This window comes from Gorilla gorilla, chromosome 3 (genome assembly GCF_029281585.2).
Source record: "Gorilla gorilla gorilla isolate KB3781 chromosome 3, NHGRI_mGorGor1-v2.1_pri, whole genome shotgun sequence".
Lineage (NCBI taxonomy): Eukaryota > Metazoa > Chordata > Mammalia > Primates > Hominidae > Gorilla > Gorilla gorilla.
This window is the reverse complement of record NC_073227.2, coordinates 139,452,578-139,473,666: the sequence shown is the minus strand read 5'-3', so window position 1 is coordinate 139,473,666 and position 21,089 is coordinate 139,452,578. Positions and strand designations below refer to the sequence as shown.

Sequence of the window (21,089 nt, the reverse complement as noted above, 5' to 3'; positions counted from 1 at the left end):
CATGAGCTCTGTGTAGAAGGAAAAATGACAACTAACTGAACCTGCAAGAACCTCTTTTTAGGGAGTTTGAACTTGAGAAGTACACAGTTAGTAGTTGATAGCAAGGAAAAAGGCTTAAGGAGGACAAATAGAGCAGACAATAAGTAGAAGTCATGAGTACCTGAAACTATGAACAAGCAGTAACCATAGGGTAGATAGCAGAATGTCGGGGCAGTCAGAAGCAGTTGGAGTAGTAGAAGCTGAAATATTTACACATGCAATATGGTATCTGGGATTTGCTTCAAATTGCTTTCTCCCCAATCTAGGGTTGGGGAGGAAGATTGATACAAGTTGGCAATTCTTGCAGCTGTTGCAAAGTGCCTGACACATAATAACATATGATACATTCACTGAATAGGAACACAGGAATTCATTATATTCATCTCTGTATTTTTGTATGTATTTGAGATTTTCCATAACAAGAAGTTAAAAATATAGTACTTACATACACATATAACTCCAGAATCCAACCACTTCTCATCACTTCCACTGCTATCACCTTAGTATGAGCCACCATTATCTTTTTCCTGGATTACTGTTACAACTCTCTAAAAAGCCCAAGAACTTCTACCTTCCCTACTCCACCCCTTTAGTCTCTTTTTCTACACAGCAGCCAGAAGGATCCTTTAAAAATCTAAATCTGATCACATCGCTTATCTGCTCAAACTGCTGCAATGGCTTCCATTTTCACTCAGAGGAAAAAGCCAATGTTCTTACAATGACCTGTAAGACCCTATATGATCAGATGCCCTGTTACCTCTCCAACACGTGGTCCTGTTTTTCATGAAATATCTGGGGGAAGAGTGTCTCAAGCAGAGGAAACACCCTGGAGCAAAGACACCAAGGCAGTAGCAAACCTGGTAAATTTGAAGAACATAGCCTGGAAAGAGTCCCCAAATCACCCAGAGCTGACCAAAAACAAGACCAATGTTCAGGAAACACAGGCTGACTCAGCTTTCCTAAAATTTAGGAATGATGTGGTGAAAAAGAATGGGTTTTAGAATCACAGACTTGCCCAAATTCTTGTCTGCCCATTTACTGACTAAAATTCAAGTTCTGATTCTCTATTTTTCTCATTTGAAAAATGGGGAAAATGTAATGATTTTCTGAGCTTGTTGCAATTGAGGTATTATGTATAAAACATCGAGTGTAATGCCTGGCATATACCTGGTACTCAAATGTAACATAAACATGTACCCTTCTCCTCTAGAGAAAATGGGGCAAAGTATATCCTGAGTAGACGGGAAAACTCTTTTCTTAAAATACCTCTCATGGAGTCTGCGTGAGAGAGTGAGCCTTGGCCTGGTAGATGAGAATACTTAGTTCCACTCCAGTCTGTGACATAACTAGCTGGGGACTTTGGGAGAGTCTCTTCATCTCTTTGGAATGTAGTTTAATCATCTTTAAAATGAGAGGATTGAACTAGATCTCTAAATTTTCTTTCAGTGCTAAGATTCTATGATGTCTGAATAACATTTAGTGATTCCTTCCTTTCTTAAGCAGCCTTTTTGGTGTGGGTCACAGGGGACAGGACATTAGAATAATGGAAGGTAGGATGGGAAGAGGGAAATATTTACATTATAAAGTATGGCTGGTTTCATGGGCGTATGGCTTGTGCAGGCTCAGAGCGCCCTGTGCTTGGTTTAATGCTCTTTTCTTACTGTCCTAAAATTCTCAATACTTTTTGAACAACTTCTGCATTTTCATTTTACACAGGGCCCTGAAAATTATGTGGCTTGTCCTATTTCTATGGATTGACTATTAATAAGTACAAAAGATATTTTCCTATGAGCAACTAGAGAGAATGGTAGCAAGATATCTCTAGGCACCTAAAGAAGGGTGAATGGATGGATGGAAAAGATAGTTGCCTGGGATAAAATGGAAATGAGATAAGGTTATGTGGTGATGGGGAAGGGAAAAAGGAGGTAGATGGTCACTTCATCATTAAGAAGTGCTTCTTTACCTTTTGCTACTTGCTTTCTCTAAACTATAGTATAAGAATGCCATCTGCTGGCCAAGGATACAGACTCTTTCTGAGGTTTCCAATGCAGTGTCTTTGCCGCATTTCAGTGTCTAGGGAGTGTTCCAGAAAGGTCTGATATACCGTAGTCTACATTGTAAAATGTTAATTATTAAATGCTTCTTCAGTTCCAAACTCCACACTAAACAAAGCTAATACAAAGACCCCTCTTGAACCGATCCACTAAAACTGCTTTCATTTATTGAACAAAAAATAATTTTAAAAAAGCACTATGTGCCAGACAGCAAGTATTTAATGATGAACACTATTGGTAGAGATATTTAGGTCATTAAGAATTTCCTCAAATGGATACAACTGTCAGGCTCATCTTGGGTCTGAATCGAAATACCAAGAATAGCATCATCATCTTCAGCATTGGATGGTCATCTAGAGTAGGGTTATACTCTCACTCAGTGGGTGCTAATATGCAAGGTGGTGTATATTGCCTTCAGGCCCGATGACCAACCTTCAAGCTATTGTCTGGAACAGATTTTACTGGAGAATTGACTGGAAAAGAAGAGTATGCAAGACAGTGGCAGAAGATGAAAGTTTGAAGCAAATGGTGGAAATCAATAGTCATGGATAAAGCATAGTGTTCCAGAGGGCTTCTCTCATCCACATATATCCTCATTGAAGATTCCATTAGAATGATGGATTGCGAGAAGTCCTCTCTGCCATGTAATCAAGATTTCCAGGAATGAAAGAGGGAGCTTAAACAATTAGTAGTTAGGACTGCTGTGAAATTAAGGAGTAGTAGAACTCTGAAGGAGGACAGGCAAGGAAGTGCTCCCTAAGTGTCAGCCCAGTTTCAAAGCCACATCTCTCAGATTACAGGTAGTGTAACTGTTCTTATCAAATGATTCTGGCACACTCACTATATTCACTGGAGAAAACACCTGAAAGTCAAAGAACAGTACTCTTCCTAAACTTGAAAACAAAATGTCTTTTAGGTAAAGGAGTATATGCTCAATGCCCTTTCTTGGTTTTAATTTAGAAACTTTTAAACAAGATTTTTTTTAAAAAAAGGATACTGAAGGGCATCATGGTGACACAGAACTTCCTCTCTTTAACATATACTCGGAACAGAGAAACCTCAGTGAAGATGGAGGTTATTTCACAATCCCAGTCCAGACTGAGTGTTTGTCCTGCATGTTCCCATGGCACAAAGTGTTCAACTCCAGCAATACCATTACTCTGTATTCAATCTGCTTGCCTGCCTCCTCTAGTTTGTGAGCTATATGAGGGCAAGGATAGGGTCTTATATCTATACCCCACACTGTATCCCTCTAACACATAGTAAATATTAATGATTGTAATTTGGGGCATGCTGGGCAGCCCTAGCCTCAGAAAGCCAGCTTTCCCCATTCTTTCTTAAACCCAGAAGATCTACTGAGGGAATAAGTCCTTGTTGTTCTTTACAAACAGATAAACTTATTCTGAATCAGATCACCCTAGCCATATCTGATTAGGTCAAAAATGGCCACCTGACCCAAGGGCAGTCAATTTCTATACTTGAGAGCAGCCAATGATAGGAGAACTCTGTCCAAGACCAATAATTCTCATTAATTAAAACCAGGTAGGGTCTCTGTTGAGAATTTGACTTCAATACACAGAAAAAGTCATTAGCTAGTAATGATGGGCAAAAGTTAAGATACAGATGAAAAAGCAAACAACAGAGGCCATGAGGTAAAAGCAGTCATGATGAGTTCTAGTAAACAAAAGCCGGATAGAAGGAAAGAGGGGTGAGATAACATTTTTAGATGTGGAAGTAATGAATTCTTGCTTCTGGTGGATAAAAAGATAACTTGTTCAGTATAGGCTCCTCGTATTCTGAGTAGCCAAAAATACATATTCCTTTAACCAAATATGAACCAAGCACCTACCATGTGCTAAATATGACATGAGTTTTAGTGGTGAACAAGACAAATCTATTTTGTTCTCATGGAACTTTGAATCTGCTTAGCTTAGAATCTAGACATAGAAGACATATTGAATAAGTAAAAATTATTGCGATAAGTATTATAAAGGAGTAACGGTAGGCTTTCATAGAAATATATGCTATCTTGAATTATACTTTCCATTGAACTATTTTTCATAAGATGCTTGATTGTACGGACTTTGTTGAATTATTAAAGGGCCTAACTCACACGTCAGACTCCTGTCATCCTTATTTTCATACAAATTGGCTCCTACACACAAGGGGGATATCATAAAATCTAAATAAATGCTTTATTTATAAAACATAGCACTAACTCAGATACAGTTAAATGCAACTCCTTCTACCACTACAAGTTAACATTTATTAATACATGGTGTTTCCAATGTGCGAGGTATTTTTCAAAGTGCTTTATAATACCAATTCATGTTCATCATCACAACAAAGTCTGTATAATAAGAACAATTATTATTAGTCTCATTTTACACATGAGAAAACTGAGGCAGAGAGAGGTTATATAACTTGCCCAAGGTCAACAGCCACAAGTCGCTGAACCAGGATTTGGACCCAAGCAGTTGTCCTAGAATCCAAATTCAATTTTACTTGATGTGGTTATGTAGGTAAATTTTCATTTGAAATATCATCCATCAAAATATATATTAAGCATGTCTTATATGCAGGCACTATGTGCCAGGTGCTGATCTAGGTGCTACAGATACAACAAAGAACAAGACGGACAAAAATCCCTGTCATCATGGAAGAGATACAGATAATAAACAAGAGAATGAAGTAAAATATATAGTACATTAGATGATATAAGCGCTATTGAGAAAAATAAAACCAGAAAGAGGGATGTGGAGTGTCAGAGGTGAGATCATGGGTGCAGTTTTAAATAGGGAGTAAGATAGCACTGAATAGGTAACATCTGAGCAACACTTGAAGGGAGTGAGAGAATGAGCCATTCTAAGTATGTTTTAGTCAGAGCCCTGGATTTGGATCCTTGAGCCAGTGACAGTCTTAAAAAGCCTTGGAATTACACTGAGTGTTTCTGGGCTCTGTAATATAGTGAGCCTAGGGCTGGATACAGTAGCTCACACCTGCAATCCCAGCTACTCAGGAGGTTGAGGCAGGAGGATCCCTTGAGCCCAGGAGGTCAAGGCTGCAGTGAGCCATGATCACGCCACTGCACTCCAGGCTGGAAGAGACTCTGTCTCAAAAAAATAAAGAGCCTAATTAGCATAGCCTATGGGGGCTCAAAGTTGCTAGCTAAGGAAGAACAGAGTAATGTAACAAAATAAGCATTATGAAACAAACAATAGACTCCTTCTATGTTTTGAATTGGAATTTCTGAAGGATTATTTTGTGAGGTAACAATACTGAAAACCTTATGAACTCTATTCTTCCCAGTTTCTAGCTGTTATAAAAACAACACATGATTGATATATTTAGTCGGCCTGGGTTACAAATTGATGAAGTCATTCTCACACCAGGGAGAGTAGCCCTGTCTTCCTGTGTGGGTCATTTTACTCATTCCCTTAGGTTCCTAGGGAGTACCCTTAATCCCCAGGCAAGAGTCACTCTATGAAAATAAAGTTGTTTATGAAATTTAGTGTGCATGGGAATGATGAAGAAACAGAGAGAAACACCACAGCTGCACTATGCCTACATTCTATAACTCTGACCGCTAACAAACCATGAGCCTGTATCCCTCTTAGGTTGATTTAGGTTAGCTTTTTGGTGTCATCTTTTACCTCCTATGCCTCATGCTTTTCAAAATCAAGTAACATTTCCCCAACTTTGAGGTACCTGTTGCAATACTCCAAAAGCTTAAATGAACAGAACTACACCTTTATGTGGCCCATTTGCCAACATAGAAAATACGGGGAAAATAAACTTTTTCTTTTGAACTCTGAGAATACTCTAAATTTGTCATTTATTTTTTAAGCAGGGAACATCTTTTCAAAAGAAATCCTCATGGAAGCCTAACAATGCCTACACTGTCAACTCTACTTTCTGCACCTAGAAGAGGGTACACTAGCTCATTCTTAATGCAATACTACTTGAGGTTTTCCACTTTAATATTCCTTTCAGGGAGTAAAGAATGGCACAACCTGAAGTTGTCACAAGAAGCAATTATCTGAAGCACCTGGACTTGTTCAATCAGATCTGAGAACAAAGTACTGGACTAGATGGTGTCCTCAAAGTCTTACCATAGGTCCTGGAATATTGGGGTTTAGCTGGCAGCAGAACCTCCTCCTTTCACATCTATCGCTATCTTTTGGCTATCAGCTGGAACATGGGAGACAAAAGGGCTTAGGTGTCCTCTACCTCACAGACCCAGTGTCTTCTAAGCTTTTCTACTTTAATTTTCTCAGCACTTGAAAAAATCACCTTTTAAGACCTTAAAGAGCCCCACTTAAGACATAAAGGCAAGGGCCAGGTGTGGTGGCTCACACCTGAAATCCCAGTGCTTTGGGAGGCCAGGTGAAACGATCACATGAGGCCGAGAGTTTGAGACCAGCCTGGGCAACAGTGAGACTCTGTCTCTCCCTCTCTATATACATAAAAATACATAAAGAGAATTATTTACTTAAGAACTGCTACCCTGATTGCTTCCAGAGAGTCCAACTTAATAAACTACAGGAATTATCTGTAATTTATTTTACAGATTTAGTCCCCTAATGAAGACAAATGTGACTTTTTGTTGTGGGGAAGGTGAAGACTGTCAAGTATTAATATTCTTTTTGAGGGGGGTTCTTTTAAGGTGGTAAGATACATATAATATACAATTTGCCATTTTAACTATGTTATATATACAATTCAGTGACTATTAATTATATTCACAATATTATGTAATCATCACTACCATCTATTTCCAAAACTTTTTCATAACCACAAACAGAAACTTTCCATTAAGCAGTAACACCTAATTCCCCCATCTCCCAAGCCCCTGAAAAATCAAATATTTTCTCCCATTCTATAGATTGTCTTTTTACTTGTGTCTGGCTTATTTCATTTAGTGTTTTTTCAAACATTATTTTAAAACACTTAACATTATTTCAAGAATCATCATGTTGTAGCACATATCAGAACTTCATTCCTTTTCATAGCTGAGTAATAATTAAAGATATGTATAACTACATTTTGTTTATCCATTTATGGACAGTTGAGTTGTTTCTACTTTTTGGCTATGGTTAATAGTGCTATGATGAAACAGCACACTTGGTGTATACTTGGTGTACAAGTATCTGAGTCTTTGTTTTAAATTATTTGGGATATACACCTAGAAGCAGGATTGCTAGGTCATATGGTTCTTCTTTAACTTTTTGAGGAATCTCCAAACTACCTTCCATAATGGCTCCATTATTTTACATTCCCACTAGCAATGTTAAAGGATTTAAGTTTTTCCATATCCTTGCCAACACTTGTTATTTTCTGTATTATTATTATATCATTATTGCCATCCTAGTAGATGTGAAATGGTATCTCATTGTGATTTTGATTTGCATTTCCCTAATGACTAATGGTGTAGAGCATATTTTCAACTGCATGCTGGCTATTTGTATATCTTCTTTGGAGAAATGTCTGTTCAAGTCCTTTGATCAGTACTTTTTTTAACTGGGTTCTTTTTGTTGTAGAGTTGTAGAAGTTCTTTATATATTCTGTATGTTAAATCTTTATCAGATATATGATTTACAAATATTTTCTTCCATTCTGTAAACTGTCTTTTTACTTTCTTTACAATGTTCTTTGATGCCCAAAAGTTTTTAATTTTGATGAAATCCAATTTATCTATTTTGTTGTTGTTGCTTGATGTTAGCTGTGGGTTTTTCATTATACCCTTTATCAAGTTGAGGAAGTTCCCTTCTATTCCCAGTTTTCTGCTGGTTTTTATTAGGGAATAAAATGCCTATTCTGCTCAATTGAAATGAAATGTTTGTCTTTTTCCCTTGTTTTACTAATGTGGCATATTATACTAATTGACTTTCTTATGTTGAGCTACCCTTGCATTCCTGGGATAAACCTCATGTGGTAATGGTATATAATCCTTTTAATATGCTGTTGGTTTGGGTTTACTAGTACTTTTTGAGAATTTTTTTTGAGACGGATTCTTTTTTTTTGAGATGGAGTGTCACTTTGTCACCCAGGCTGGAGTGCAGTTGCACGATCTCAACTCACTGCAAACTCTGCTACCCAGGCTCAGGCAATTATCTTGCCTCAGCCTCCCAAGTAGCTGGGATTACAGATGCCTGCCACTGCACCTGGCTAATTTTTGCAGTTTTAGTAGAGACGGGGTTTCACCATCTGGGCCAGGATGGTCTTGAACTCCTGACCTCATGATCCACCCACCTCGGCCTCCCAAAGTGCTGGGATTACAGGCATGAGTCACGGTGCCTGGACCTTTTTGAGAACTTTTGTATCTATATTCGTAAGGGATACTGGTCTGCAATTTTTTTATAGTGGTAAAAGCATATAACATAAAACTTACCATATTAACCATTTTCAAAAGTACAGTTTAGTAGTGTGAAACATATTCAAATAGTTGTGAAACAGATCTCCAAAACGTTTTCACCTTGCAAAACTATAACTCTATGCCTATTAAACAATTGGCCTTTTCCCTCTGTCCCCAGCCCCTGGTAAACACCACTCTACTTTGTTTCTAGGAATTTGACTCCTTAATATACCTCATGTAAGTGGAATCATACAGTATTTGTCTGTCACTGGCTTATTTCATTTAGGATAATGACCTCAAGGTTCATCCACATTGTAGCATTTGACAGGATTTCCTTCCTCTTAAGGCTGAATGATATTCCATTGTATGTAGATAACACATTTTTTTATCCATTCACCTGTTGATAGATATTTGGGTTGCTTCCACCTCTTGGCTACTGTGAAAAGTGCTGCTATAAACATGGGTGTGCAATATCTGTAATTTGCTTTTCTTGTGATGTCATTATCTGCCTTGGTATCAGAGTACTGGCTTAATAGAATGAGTTAGAGAGTGTTCTCTCAGGTCTATTTATTGAGAGAGTTTGAAAAGGAACAGTGTTAATTCTTTAAATGTTGGATATTATTCACCAGAGAAGTGATCTACTCCTGGACTTTTCTTTGTTGGAATGTTTTGATTACTGATTGAATCTCTTTACTTGTTATAGGTCTGTTCAGCTTTTCTATTCGTCTAAGTTATCTAATTTGTTGACATACAATTGTTCACAGTATTATAATCCTTTTTATTTCTGTAAGTTTGGTGGTAATATGTACACTTTCCTTTATGATTTTAGTTATTTGTGTCTTCTCACCTTTTTCTTCCTGTAGCTAAAGGTTTGCCAATTTGGTTCATCTTTTCAAAGAACCAATTTTGGTTTCATTGATTCCTTCTATGGGTTTTGTATTCACTATTTCATTTATCTCTGCTCTAATCTTTATTATTTCCTGTCTTCTGATAGCTTTGTTATTTTGCTCTCCTTTTTCTATTTCCTCATGTTGTAAAGTTAGGTTGATTTGAGATCTTTCTTTGTTAACGTAGGCATTTATAGCTATAGATTGTCTTCACTGCAATCTACAAGTTTTCCTATGTTGCATTTTCATTTTTGTTTGTCTCTAAGTATTTTCTAATTTCCCTTATGATATCCTTTTTGAACCACTGGTGGTTTAAGAGTGTGTTAAATTTCCACATGTTTGTGAATTTTCCAGTTTTCCTTCTGTTATTAACTTCTAACTTCATTTCATTGTTGTCAGAGATCTTTCCGACTTCAATTTTTAAAACTTCACTGAAACTTGTTTTATGCCTTAATATATAATATATCCTGGAGAATGTTTCATGTATACTTGATAAGACTTGATATTTTGCTGCTGTTGGGTGGAGTTCTGTATGTGTCTGTCAGGTATAGTTGGTTTATAGTGTTGTTCAAGTCCCCTATTTTCTTACTGCTCTTCTGTCTAAATGTTCTACCCATTATTAAAAGTAAAGTATTAAAGTTTCCAAAAACTTTTGTAAAACTGTCTATTTCCCCCTTCAATTCTGTCAATGTCTGCTTCATATATTTTGATTCAGTATTTTCTTGGTTGCTGTAAACTTCTGACTGTTTTCCAGCATTCTGAAAAAGTTATTTCAGACAGCTTTTGCTTGTTTTTCAATGCTGCTGTGAAGGGACAGGAACTTGGAGTTGCTATTCCACCATTTTGAACATGGGTCACCCAAGGTGACTTTTTGACACTAGCTTTCACTAGAACAGAAAAAAAAACAACAACAACAACAACAATAAATCTGTTCTCCAACAGGCATATTCATAGATATGAACAAGAAAGCTGAGCTTTACCAGTAGATGCCTTAAGCCACATTCCCTGCATCTATCTCTTCCATTCCATGTTGGTCCTTGAGTAAACCCTGAGGAATCATAGCATTCCATGAAATTTAGTTTAAAAAGCACTGTTATAAATCATTAAAGCCCCTTGATACTTATGTGTCTACTGTCTGTGATCTGATGCCATAAACAGTTAAATAATAATTTTGGACTAGACTGTGTCTTGTTTATTTTCTAATTTACTTTTTTTCAACAAACTTTCCAACTTCTAGTTAATAAAATGCGTTTTCATTGAGAAAATTTGAAAAATATGGAAAAACACAAAGAATGAAACTATCTGTGATCCCATCTTCCAAGGATAACTTCTGTTAACATGGTTACATTTGTCACACTTATAAGTCTAATTCTGGTCAATAGTTTATATATAGCAATGATCACCTTAGCATCCATTTATTTATTCTAAATTAACAACTGTTTAATTCCAAGCATAGGTTTTAATTCCAAGCACAGGTTTCCTATGCTTAGAAACCTATAATCTTATGAGATAAAAACATGTCATGTATTGACTAACCTTTGAGACTCCATCCTCAATGACTGCCTCTCTAACACCTTTCAATAAAACAAATAACAGGTTGATTGCTGATGATTAGCTTAATGAAATTTCAAAGTTGTAGGTTTCAACATCTTTGTCATTTGTGCCTACTAGTTAAACTCTGCTCTACCGAAGTTTTTAAACTTTTAAAAGCAGAAGGATGCTTTGTTTTGAAATAAAATCTTGTATGAAACTCTAAAATATAAACAAAACTAAGTTTTTATGGTTGAAGTCTGTCTGTACATGTATAAGTGCAGACATGTACATGTATAATATATGTACATGTATAAGCAGAAAGAGGTTTAATTGTATCTGACTAGTATGTTCACAGCCAGTTCTGTTCAGCCTTTCAAAACCCAAATCATTATGCAGAACCCCAGGCTCTGTGATACTGTTCGAAAACTTCATTGCTCTGTTATATGTCCTCAGTCAGTATTTTTAATGAATCGGTTGGTAATGCTTCCGTATCTCTTATGGCTCCTTGGACAATGCCTGACACACAGCAGGTATTAAAAAGTATTTACTGAAATTAAAGAAGGAAAATCCACAAAGGGGAAAGGATTGGCACATATCCATTACTAGTACTTCAAAACATCTCAGAAAGTATCCCTGCTAAGAGTATAGATCAATAGTGTCAGATCCCACTGGTATCATACACTATTATGTTCTAAAACACACAATTTTACAAGTATTTTTTTGACTAGGATTGTGTTAGTGGTTGCAGAATATAACAAACTATTGTTGAATACATATTAAATTTCTTCCATGAGGAAGACACTGTTTAAAGAGCTGTGGAGATTGCAAAGATGGCAAAAATACTGTCTCTCCTTTAAAGAACACTTAATAATTGCTAGGTTCAGTGGCTCATGCCTGTAATCCTGGCAGTTCGAGAGGCTGAAGCAGGAGGATCACTTGAAACCAGGAGTTTCACTGGGCAACACAGTGAAAACCCATTTCTACAAAAATAAACATTAATAAAAAGCAAGCCTGGCATGGTGGTGTGTGCCTGTAGTCCTAACAACTGGGAAAGCTGAGGTGGAAGGATTGCTTGAGCCCAGGGGTTCAAGGTTGCCATGAGCTCTGATTGCACCACTGCACTCCAGCATGTGTGACAGACCAATACCCTGTCTCAAAACAAATGAACATAACTTAATACTCTAACGGGGAGAAAATTTACATAAAATTGCTACAAAGCAAGCCAATGTGCCAGACAATATCAAGAAAATTTCAGTGTTTTTTGAGTCAGAGGTAGGGAAATTTTGAAAGATGACCAGTCTAATAAATAGCCCCATTAATAGGAGGCCATTACAGAATGTAGAGGGAAATAATAGGTGCCAAAGGAAGGCAAAAAACTATGGAAACAAATACTTCATTCACTGCCTTGATCTTGAGAAAATAACCCTCTCCCCAAGAAGAAAACATGACATAGAAGGTGGAGACAAGTTAAATGTGAAGTTTTCACAATTGGTATGTTAGAAATACCAAGAATGGAGAGATCAATGTGAATTGTAGTGAAGGAAATTTTATGAAGTTGGCACTTAAGTTGGGCCCTGAAGGATGAGTAGGATTTGGACAGGTGAGAAAGCATTCCAGTTTAACAGGAAAAACATGCACCAAAGCCCAGAGGCCAAGAGAATAGTTTCCATGAGGAAGATGGAAGAAAGCACTCTGACTGGAGCAAAGAATGTTTCCTGGGTACCAGGTTGGCTGAGTAGAGTAGAGCCAGATTAATAGCGGGTATAAAGGTGGGAACTGCTAAGGCCAAGATGAAGATAAAAGAGAAGCTGCAACCTAGTTATGATGATAGTACAACTCTTTCTTTGTTAGAGCATGGAGGGAACATGGTCTTGCTCTGTCATCCAGGCTGAAGTGCAGTGGCACGGTAACAGTTCACTGCAGCCTCGACCTCAAGTGATCCTCCCAGTTCAGCCTCCTGAGTAGCTAGGACTACAGGTGCGTGCCACCACACTTAGCTAACTTTTCTATTTTTTGTAGAGATGGGATTTCGCCATGTTGCTCAGGCTTGTCTCGAACACCTAGGCTCAAGCAATCCACCCACCTTGGCCTCCCGAAGTGCTGGGATTACAGGTGTGAACAACAGCGCCCAGCAGAAAGTACAACTCTTAAACAAAGAAAACTATTGAAGATATACAAAGCAGTAAGAATGAAAGAGAACAGCCTGGGTGCAGTGGCTCATGCCTGCAATCCCAGCACTTTGGCAGGCTGAGGCGGGCGGATCACCTGAGGTCAGGAGTTCAAGACCAGCCTGGCCAACATGGCGAAACTCTGTCTCTACTAAAAATACAAAAATTAGCCAGGCGTGCTGGCAGGTGCCTGAAATCCCAGCTACTCAGGAGGCTGAGGCAGGGAGAATCGCTTGACCCCATGAGGTGGAGGTTGCAGTGAGCCAAGATCGCACCATTGCACTCCAGCCTGGGTGACAGAGCAAGACTCCGTCTCCAAAAAAAAAAAAAAAAAAAAAGAATTGAAGAGAACAATAACAACAAAATGAATAAATAAAATGACCCAGAAGATGGAGAAATAACCTGTGGTACCAATCAACAGGGTTGTTGTTAGGACAGGTACTCAATTTGAAAAGGAGGAAAAGATAAAGTTAAGATGAGAAAGAATAATTTAAGATAAACACATATATTTCCAGATGAAAATTACAGTAACCAAATTCTCCACTGTTGGAGAGGTTATTCTATAAAATTAATTTAATTCCTAGGATGATCATGAGGATGCTTTATCACATGGACATATTGGCTTGAGAGCTGCATACGAAAAATTTGCATTATCCCTTAGGTTAAAGCAAAATTCATCATCATCTCCCTCCTGAAAACTTATTGCACTTGAAGTTCAGAAGATCTGTAACGTCTTCTTAAAAACACTTAGCTGTCTTTGGCCTGATGGTTATAGCATTTTCATACACCACCTTCTCCACCCCAGCCCAATCAGATTAATTGTGCTGACAGAATTATGGAAGTGTTGGATCATGGTTGCAGTGCAATGATTCAATCTGTAGTCCCTGGTGCATATTTTTCACTTGAACATGTGAAGTAGAAAGTTCAAGGTGGTTGGACAAGTGCCGAGGTATTGCATGACTGACAGTGAACCTGGATTTCAGTACAGTACTTTTTAAAATTTAAATTGCTTTGATAATGGCAAATGCCAACTGAGCAAGGTGGCTCATGCCTGTAATCCCAGTACTTTGGGAAGTCGAGGCAGAAGGATCACTTGAGGCCAGTAGTTCAAAATCAGCCACAACACACTCTAAACTCATTTCTGTAATGTGGAATAATCAACAATCAGTGGGACTTTTACAAGGGTAAAGTCGGAAATACAATCTTTCAACTGAATTTAGTTTAAATAACCCCTCCTTATTTGCACTAGTTGCTCTTCCAAGTCTGGCAGACGTTCCTGACTCAAGATCAGATCATACTGTCAACATCCCCTCATGATGAGCATGTGACTCTGGACCAAAGACAAGTTTAAAACCATTTCAAGACCTGTTCAGTTTATGTAATGCTTCTTCAACACTAATAATCTCAATAATTTTTTATCAATCCTACTTCAATAACTAGGAGTAATTGATCCTACCTTGTCAGCGAGAAGAATGCTTCCATCTCTGGTAGGGGCAATTGTTTATTTGCCTTTCCTAATTTTTGTAAAGATTCAATGCCACTTAAGCCCAGGGTCTTTTTGTCTACTACCATCAGACAATCTGTATTACAGCACACAATCTAATTAATTCTCAGGTAATGGCCCTCTCATCCCAGAATCTACAAAGCATTTTTCTTGAAAGGTCGTATACTATCTTTGTCTCTAAAACCTGGCAATTGATTTGGAGGCAACTTGGAGCAAGGTTAGGAAGCTATGGAACAGCTTTAAGAGTGCTGGATTTGGAGTTAATTTTAGGCTTTATAATTTTTTTAGTAACCTTAGACAATTCACTCCTTTTGTGTCTCATTTCCTAATTCTATAAAATGGAGTACTGCCCCTTCAAAGAGGTTTTACGACGATTTAATGACTTTGTAAAAACACAACTACAGTCTTATCTCCATTTACTATGCACCAAGAGAACCACTTATATGTCTGGGTGCCCGTTATTTTCTGAACAATTCAGGAATCATAATGTGACAAGAAAGAGAATATTTGAAATTGGACCCACGAGGTAAAATCCAGGCAGTATAGGTCATTTTATTCCTGCTAGCATTCTATTCTTGCTGAGGCTCACACTCAAAGTCAAATAACCTTTGGGTTATTCTTCCCACCCCCATTTTCCCCCAGATGGAGTCTCGCTCTGTTGCCCAGGCTGGAGTGCAATAGTGGCACGATCTCATCTCACTGCAACCTCCGCCTCCCGGGTTCAAGCGATTCTCCTGCCTCAGCCTCCCGAGTAACTGGGATTACAGGCGCCTGCCACCACGCCCGGCTAATTTTTGGAATTTTTTTTTTTTTTTTTAGTAGAGACGGGATTTCAGTATGTTGGCCAGGCTGGTCTCGAACTCCTTACCTCAGGTGATCCGCCCGCCTCGGCCTCTCAAAGTGCTGGGATTACAGGGGGGCGCGGCCAGGTTATTCTTAAACCCACTCCCTTGAAGTACCTGCAAAATGCTCACGTGCTGCTCTCTGGCCCGTTCGGAAACTCAGTCCCGTGAGTAGGACGTCCACCTTATTGGTGGTGTTTAAATATTAAGTGTCAAATGCTAGAGACAGTACAAAACCCACCAGAGGGGGCCTTCCTAACACGTTGGCATAAGGATCCAAACGGAATACGGGGATAGGAGAGGTGACCTTGTGCAGTTTCAGGGAGGAGTCCATCACCTGACTGGACTGGGCCTTTCAGGGGGACGAGAGCGTATTTCTTCCAACGAAACCTGAATAACCAGCTATCTGCCTGGGACGCCGCGAGGCAGAAGTAGGCGGGCCCATTGACTTAGTGTCAAGGCGGAGGCCGCGCTTCATGCCAGCGGTCACGGAGGCAGCGGAAAGCCGAGCCAGGCGCCTGCGCGCTGGGGAGAGTAGGTTCACAGTGCATTCCGGAACCCGGGGCGCGGCGGACTGCGCAGGCGGCCGGACTCCGCTCAGTTTCCGGTGCGGCGAACACCAAAGTCCGGGAACTTAAGCATTTTCGGTTTCTAAGGTTGTTACGAAGCTGCAGGAGCGAGATGGAGGTGGACGCACCGGGTGTTGATGGTCGAGATGGTCTCCGGGAGCGGCGAGGCTTTAGCGAGGGAGGGAGGCAGAACCTCGATGTGAGGCCTCAGTCTGGGGCAAATGGGCTTCCCAAACACTCCTACTGGTTGGACCTCTGGCTTTTCATCCTTTTCGATGTGGTGGTGTTTCTCTTTGTGTATTTTTTGCCATGGTGAGTATCTTCGAATGCAAAATTGGGGTGGTAAGGAGCTTAGAGATCATTTGCTCCCTTTTGGGCGGGGAGGGGACTGAATTCCAGAGAGTTTATATATGTCCAAGATCACACAGCTGGTGAGTGGCGCAGTCGGGTGGGTGGGGGAGAAGGACTAGGAGTAAAATGTCCTTCTTTAGCACGTCCGTGGGAGTCTCCAAAGAAGTGTGGAGAAAACTTGGCGTCATATTTTCTCATGATTTGGAATGAAATCAGCTAGGCTTGAGTTCCTGCAGCACCATGAAGCGACCGGAGAAGTTATTTCGCTTTTTGGAGCTTTATTTTTTCATCTGCCATTTGGGACCATTAGTAACCCAGGTCATAGGGGTGTAGTGAAGATTGAGATCGTAGTGATTTGCATGTTGCCTGGCAGTAGTAAGTGCTCAACGAAAGCTATTTTTACTATACAGCTGTTTAACCATGAGCAGACCACGCAGCTGTCTCAAACTACATGTCCAAAACTGAACTCTTAACAGCTTCTTACCCAAATTTACTTGCCTTGCAGCGTTACCATTTCAGTAAACGCCAACTTTATCCACCGTTACCTCCCAGAAACCTGAGACACTTTGCCCTTTTCTTACCCACATCCACATATCCTAAAACACCAAGTCACAAAATTCTGTAGAGTTTACTTGTAAAACCCATGCTCTCCATTTTCATCGCCACTCGCTCTGAAAAGACAATTCTGGCAGAGGGTAAAGGAAGGGAACTTAAGAGAATAGGGCAGGAGGAAGCAGACACCAAATGGAGATGGTGGTAAGAGACAAGCTAAGGAGAAGCAGTGAGATGAAACAGGGCTCCTATGGGAGAAGAGCAGTGTAGCCCATCTAGACAGCTCTCCTGGACTTTGGAGTTGATTGTTCACTCACTGTTAACTCCTCTTAGTCACCATGCCTATGAGTTACTTCTGAAATTCTCACTTCTTGATAAGCAGTCACTTCTTCTACACCCCCAACCCCCATCCTATATTTTCACCAAGATTTGGGTGTCTTAAGCCTCACTGTCTGATTTCTTGGATGGTGTAGTAAGTTAGAGAAGACAGAGAGGGCCAGGCACAGTGGCTCACGCCTGTAGTCCCAGCTACATGGGAAGCTGAAATAGGAGGATTGCTTGAGCTGGGGAGGTTGAGGCTTCAGTGAGCTGTGAACGTGCCACTATACTCCAGTCTGGGAGACAAAGCAAAACCCTGTCTCAAAAAAAGGGGTGGCAGGGGAGCGAGAGGGATTAATGGGAGGATGGCAAAAGGGATAGGGATTTTTATAAAATTCTCTGTCAAGCCATTTGTAAAGAGAGAGTTTTACTCTCCCTCCCTGTTTTGGTAGAGACTGATAATCTCAAATACAGTGGGTTTTGTGTGTGTGTGTTTGTTTTTATGACCTGAATTTTCAGCTCTGGATAGAAAATAGAGGCCTTACAAGAAATGTTCTAGGCTTTTATTTTTATCAATATGTAAATAGGCATAAAGTGTTAAAAACTGGGAAGATAAAGCACATATTGCTGACAAGTACTTGCTTTTTACAGACTTGTTCGCTGATATCTAAATTAAGAAGTTGGTTCTTGAGTGAATTCTGAAAATGGCTACAAACTTCTTGAATAAAGAAGACAGGACTTTCAATAGAAGAATTTCACATCTCCAAGGGACCCTTCCTTTCATTTTACACTTTGTTACTAATTTGCAGAACTCTATTAAATGGGTAGGATTTCACCCATTCCTAGCTAAGTTCTTAAAATTAAACCCTTTGGTTCGTGTTTAAAAACTTTCAAACATCTGATGGCTTTACAGGGGCTGAATATAAAAGCATTTGTACTTAAAGGTCTTGTGTATTCATTAAGAAATATAGTAATGTCTTTTAATGTTTTAAGAGTTGATCAGGGTTTACTATGATGCAAGTAATAGGATGATTAATAAGGGAAGGTTTTTATGAATTCAAAAGTCAATTATTCAAAAGCAGGGAAAGATTTTGAGAGAGGGAACAAAGTATTCTTAGATTGCATAGAAGCTGCTAGGTTCCAGTTTTAATTTTTAGGTTTAGTTGGACTCTGTTATGAAAAGATAGGTTATGGGTGGGCGACAGGTTGATACAGTCTTAGAAAAAGCAGGTAATATCAAAGTATTGGAAAGCTAGCATGCATGCCCTCTTACCTGGGTATCTTCCCCCTTTTTTCCTTTTAAACTCTTGAGCCTCCTATAACGAAGGATTATGTGTTTCAAACCTATTTTTTGTTTTACTGTTTCATTAAGTGTGCTTGTGCCCAAAACATTTATTTGTATAATATCTGTAACTTGCTTAAATACTTCAGCAAAGTCAGCATATTTACTCATTCAACAAATATTTGAGCCAGGCATTATTTTAGACACAGCAGTGAACAAAACAAAAAGGCATTCTTGCCTTCATGGAGCTTACATTCTTATTGTTATTTAAATCTAAATGTTATAAAACAAGAATTTATATTCTAGGGTTGATCAGCTAGTATTTAATCAAAAAGGCCACACTCCCATAGCAGCTACTCTAAGCTGTAGTAGCTAATAAAAAATATTACTGTTGGCCGGGCACAGTGGCTCACGCCTATAATCCCAGCACTTTGGGAGGCCAAGGGTGGTAGATCACTTGAGGTCAAGAGTTGTGACACCAGCCTGGCCAACCTGGTGAAACCCTATCTCTATTAAAAAATACAAAAAATTTAGCTGGGCATGTTGGCATGCACCTGTAGTCCCAGCTATTTGGGAGGCTGAGGCACGAGAATTGCTTGAATCCGGGAGGTGGAGGTTGCAATGAGCCAAGATGGGGCCACTGCACTCTAACGTGGGCAACAGAGACCCTGTCTCAAAAAGAAAATATTCCTGTTAGCCCTAAAGGCTTTACATGAGGAATGGTAGAAGTGGTCTTTTGTTTAAATTAGTTGCATTCAGCATATATGAATTGTCTTAAATATTTTGGGGATACTCCCCCCGCCTTTTAAACAGGGCATAAGATCTGGTAAACTCTCTGTATATCTTCCTACCTTTCAAAATCGTTCTTAGGGTTAGTCAAGTCTGGAATATAATTGCTGACTATAAAGTTAGCAATTATGCTTTTAAGGTGTTGTCACATCAACCTAAAGAGAACCATCTATGGAAGGTATGGTTGAAACATCTGTAGGAACACAGAACTGGGATTTCACTGAGTTTACCAAATCAACTGTGTGAACTGTTTCTGCACTGCTTGCTAATGGTTTCATCTAATACATGTTTATTTATATAGCTGAGTTTGATTTTATTCTAACAAATTACCTGGTGGTGTGATTGTGAGGTGATTAACAGTTCTCACATAGTTTACTGTTAGGTCACACACAGACTTCCAATCATAATCCATACTGCCTTTTTGAGCCTAAAATCAGCCTACTACCACAATTACCAAATATTCTGAAAATTTCTAGTATGGTGAAGATGGAGAGATCTTGGTGTGAAGGTTAATTTTATATGTCATCTTGATTATGCTAGGAGATGCCCAGATTTCTGGGTTTGTCCATGAGGGTGTTTCCAGAAGAGATTAGCATTTGAATCAGTAGACTGAATAAAAAAGAGCCACCCACTCCACTGCGGGTGGGCATCATCCAACCCCTTGAGGGCCTGGCTGGAATAAAAAGGCAGAGGAAGGGCAAATTCTGTCTTCTCTCTGCTTGAACAGGGACATCCATGTTCTATCCTTGGACATTGGTTCTCCTGATTCTCTGGCTTTCAGACATGTACCAGGGCCCCTGGTTCTCAGACCTTTGGGTTTGGACTGGAACTACACCATTGGCTTTCCTGGGCTTACTGTCTGCAGAAAGCAGATTGTGGGACTTCTCAGCCTCCATAATCATGAGAGCCAATCCCTCATAATAAATTTATTTCTATATATATCCTGTTGATTCTCTTTCTATGGCGAACCCTGACTTAGTAATATGACGTGACTGTAATTGGCATTTTCAAAATGGTGGCAGTATGAAGGCTGAATCTTTCCTATAGGTAAGAAATTGTACCTACCATTAAACTGTGCCATAGCAAGTATAGTGACTGCTTACATTGCCCTCAGTTTGAAGGCTTTTAAGAAGTGGATAAATGGAACTCCAAGAAAAGTTGCAAACTTGCTAAGATAACAAAACAAAAAAGACATCAAAAGAAAATCAATGTGACTTTACTCTGATAAATTCTTTTGTAAATTTCACACCATTTTATATAAAGTGAAATGATTGTTTTAGTAGTTCCTTTTGAAATGAACTGGCTTATTAGCAGTTGCAAGGGATAGTTTTTAGGGAGCTTAACCTGAACGTTTTAGGATGTAAAGAGCTGCAAATACTCAGTCCGTAAGTGGCATGGGAGTACATTTGGAGACTTCAGCCTGTGAGCTAAGAATATTTTTTACATTTTAAAATGGGGAAAAAAAAAAAAACTTTCATGACATGAAAGTTATATGCAATCTGGATTTCTATGTTGACAAAGTTTTACTGGAAAACAGCCATGCTCATTCATTTACATATTGTTTATGGCTGCTTTCACATTACAAAGGCAGAGTTGAGTAGTTATTACAGAAATATTATGGTCCACAAAGCCTAAATTATTTTCTATGTTTATAGAAAGTTTGCCAACTCCTTTTCTAAGGAGCTGTGCTTTAGACCTTGCTGGAGTTTAACTCCTAGGATCTCCTGTGATAACAGTTTATGATCAGTGAAATTCCAAGTACCCGTGACTTAACATGTCCCATAATAATCCATGTTGGTGGGAGGGTGACACACAGTTCATGAATGCAAAGAGAAGTCCAATCATA

The 21,089-nt window shown here is 39.1% G+C and overlaps 2 protein-coding genes across 16 annotated transcripts in view; one reads left to right on the top strand and one right to left on the bottom strand.

The window, feature by feature from the left end:
- Window positions 1–15,788, bottom strand: part of LOC129533124 (kelch-like protein 2) — a 181,631-nt gene extending 165,843 nt beyond the window's left edge. For all 15 annotated transcript variants that reach the window (XR_010133471.1, XR_010133473.1, XR_010133480.1 and 12 more), the window contains exon 1: window positions 15,500–15,788. The gene's annotated coding sequence lies outside the window, so the exon portion shown is untranslated. The remainder of the gene's footprint in view (window positions 1–15,499) is intronic.
- A 226-nt stretch (window positions 15,789–16,014) lies between these two features.
- ARLN (allregulin) lies at window positions 16,015–18,115 on the top strand. Its single transcript, XM_004040325.4, has 2 exons — window positions 16,015–16,263; window positions 17,824–18,115. Coding segments are annotated over exons 1-2 (201 nt in total). The 5' UTR covers window positions 16,015–16,063; the 3' UTR covers window positions 17,825–18,115.
- The last annotated feature ends 2,974 nt before the right edge of the window (window positions 18,116–21,089 follow it).

Bases quoted from the DNA above. Each gene is read 5' to 3' on its own strand.
- ARLN (XM_004040325.4), top strand. From the start codon at position 16,064: ATGGAGGTGGACGCACCGGGTGTTGATGGTCGAGATGGTCTCCGGGAG.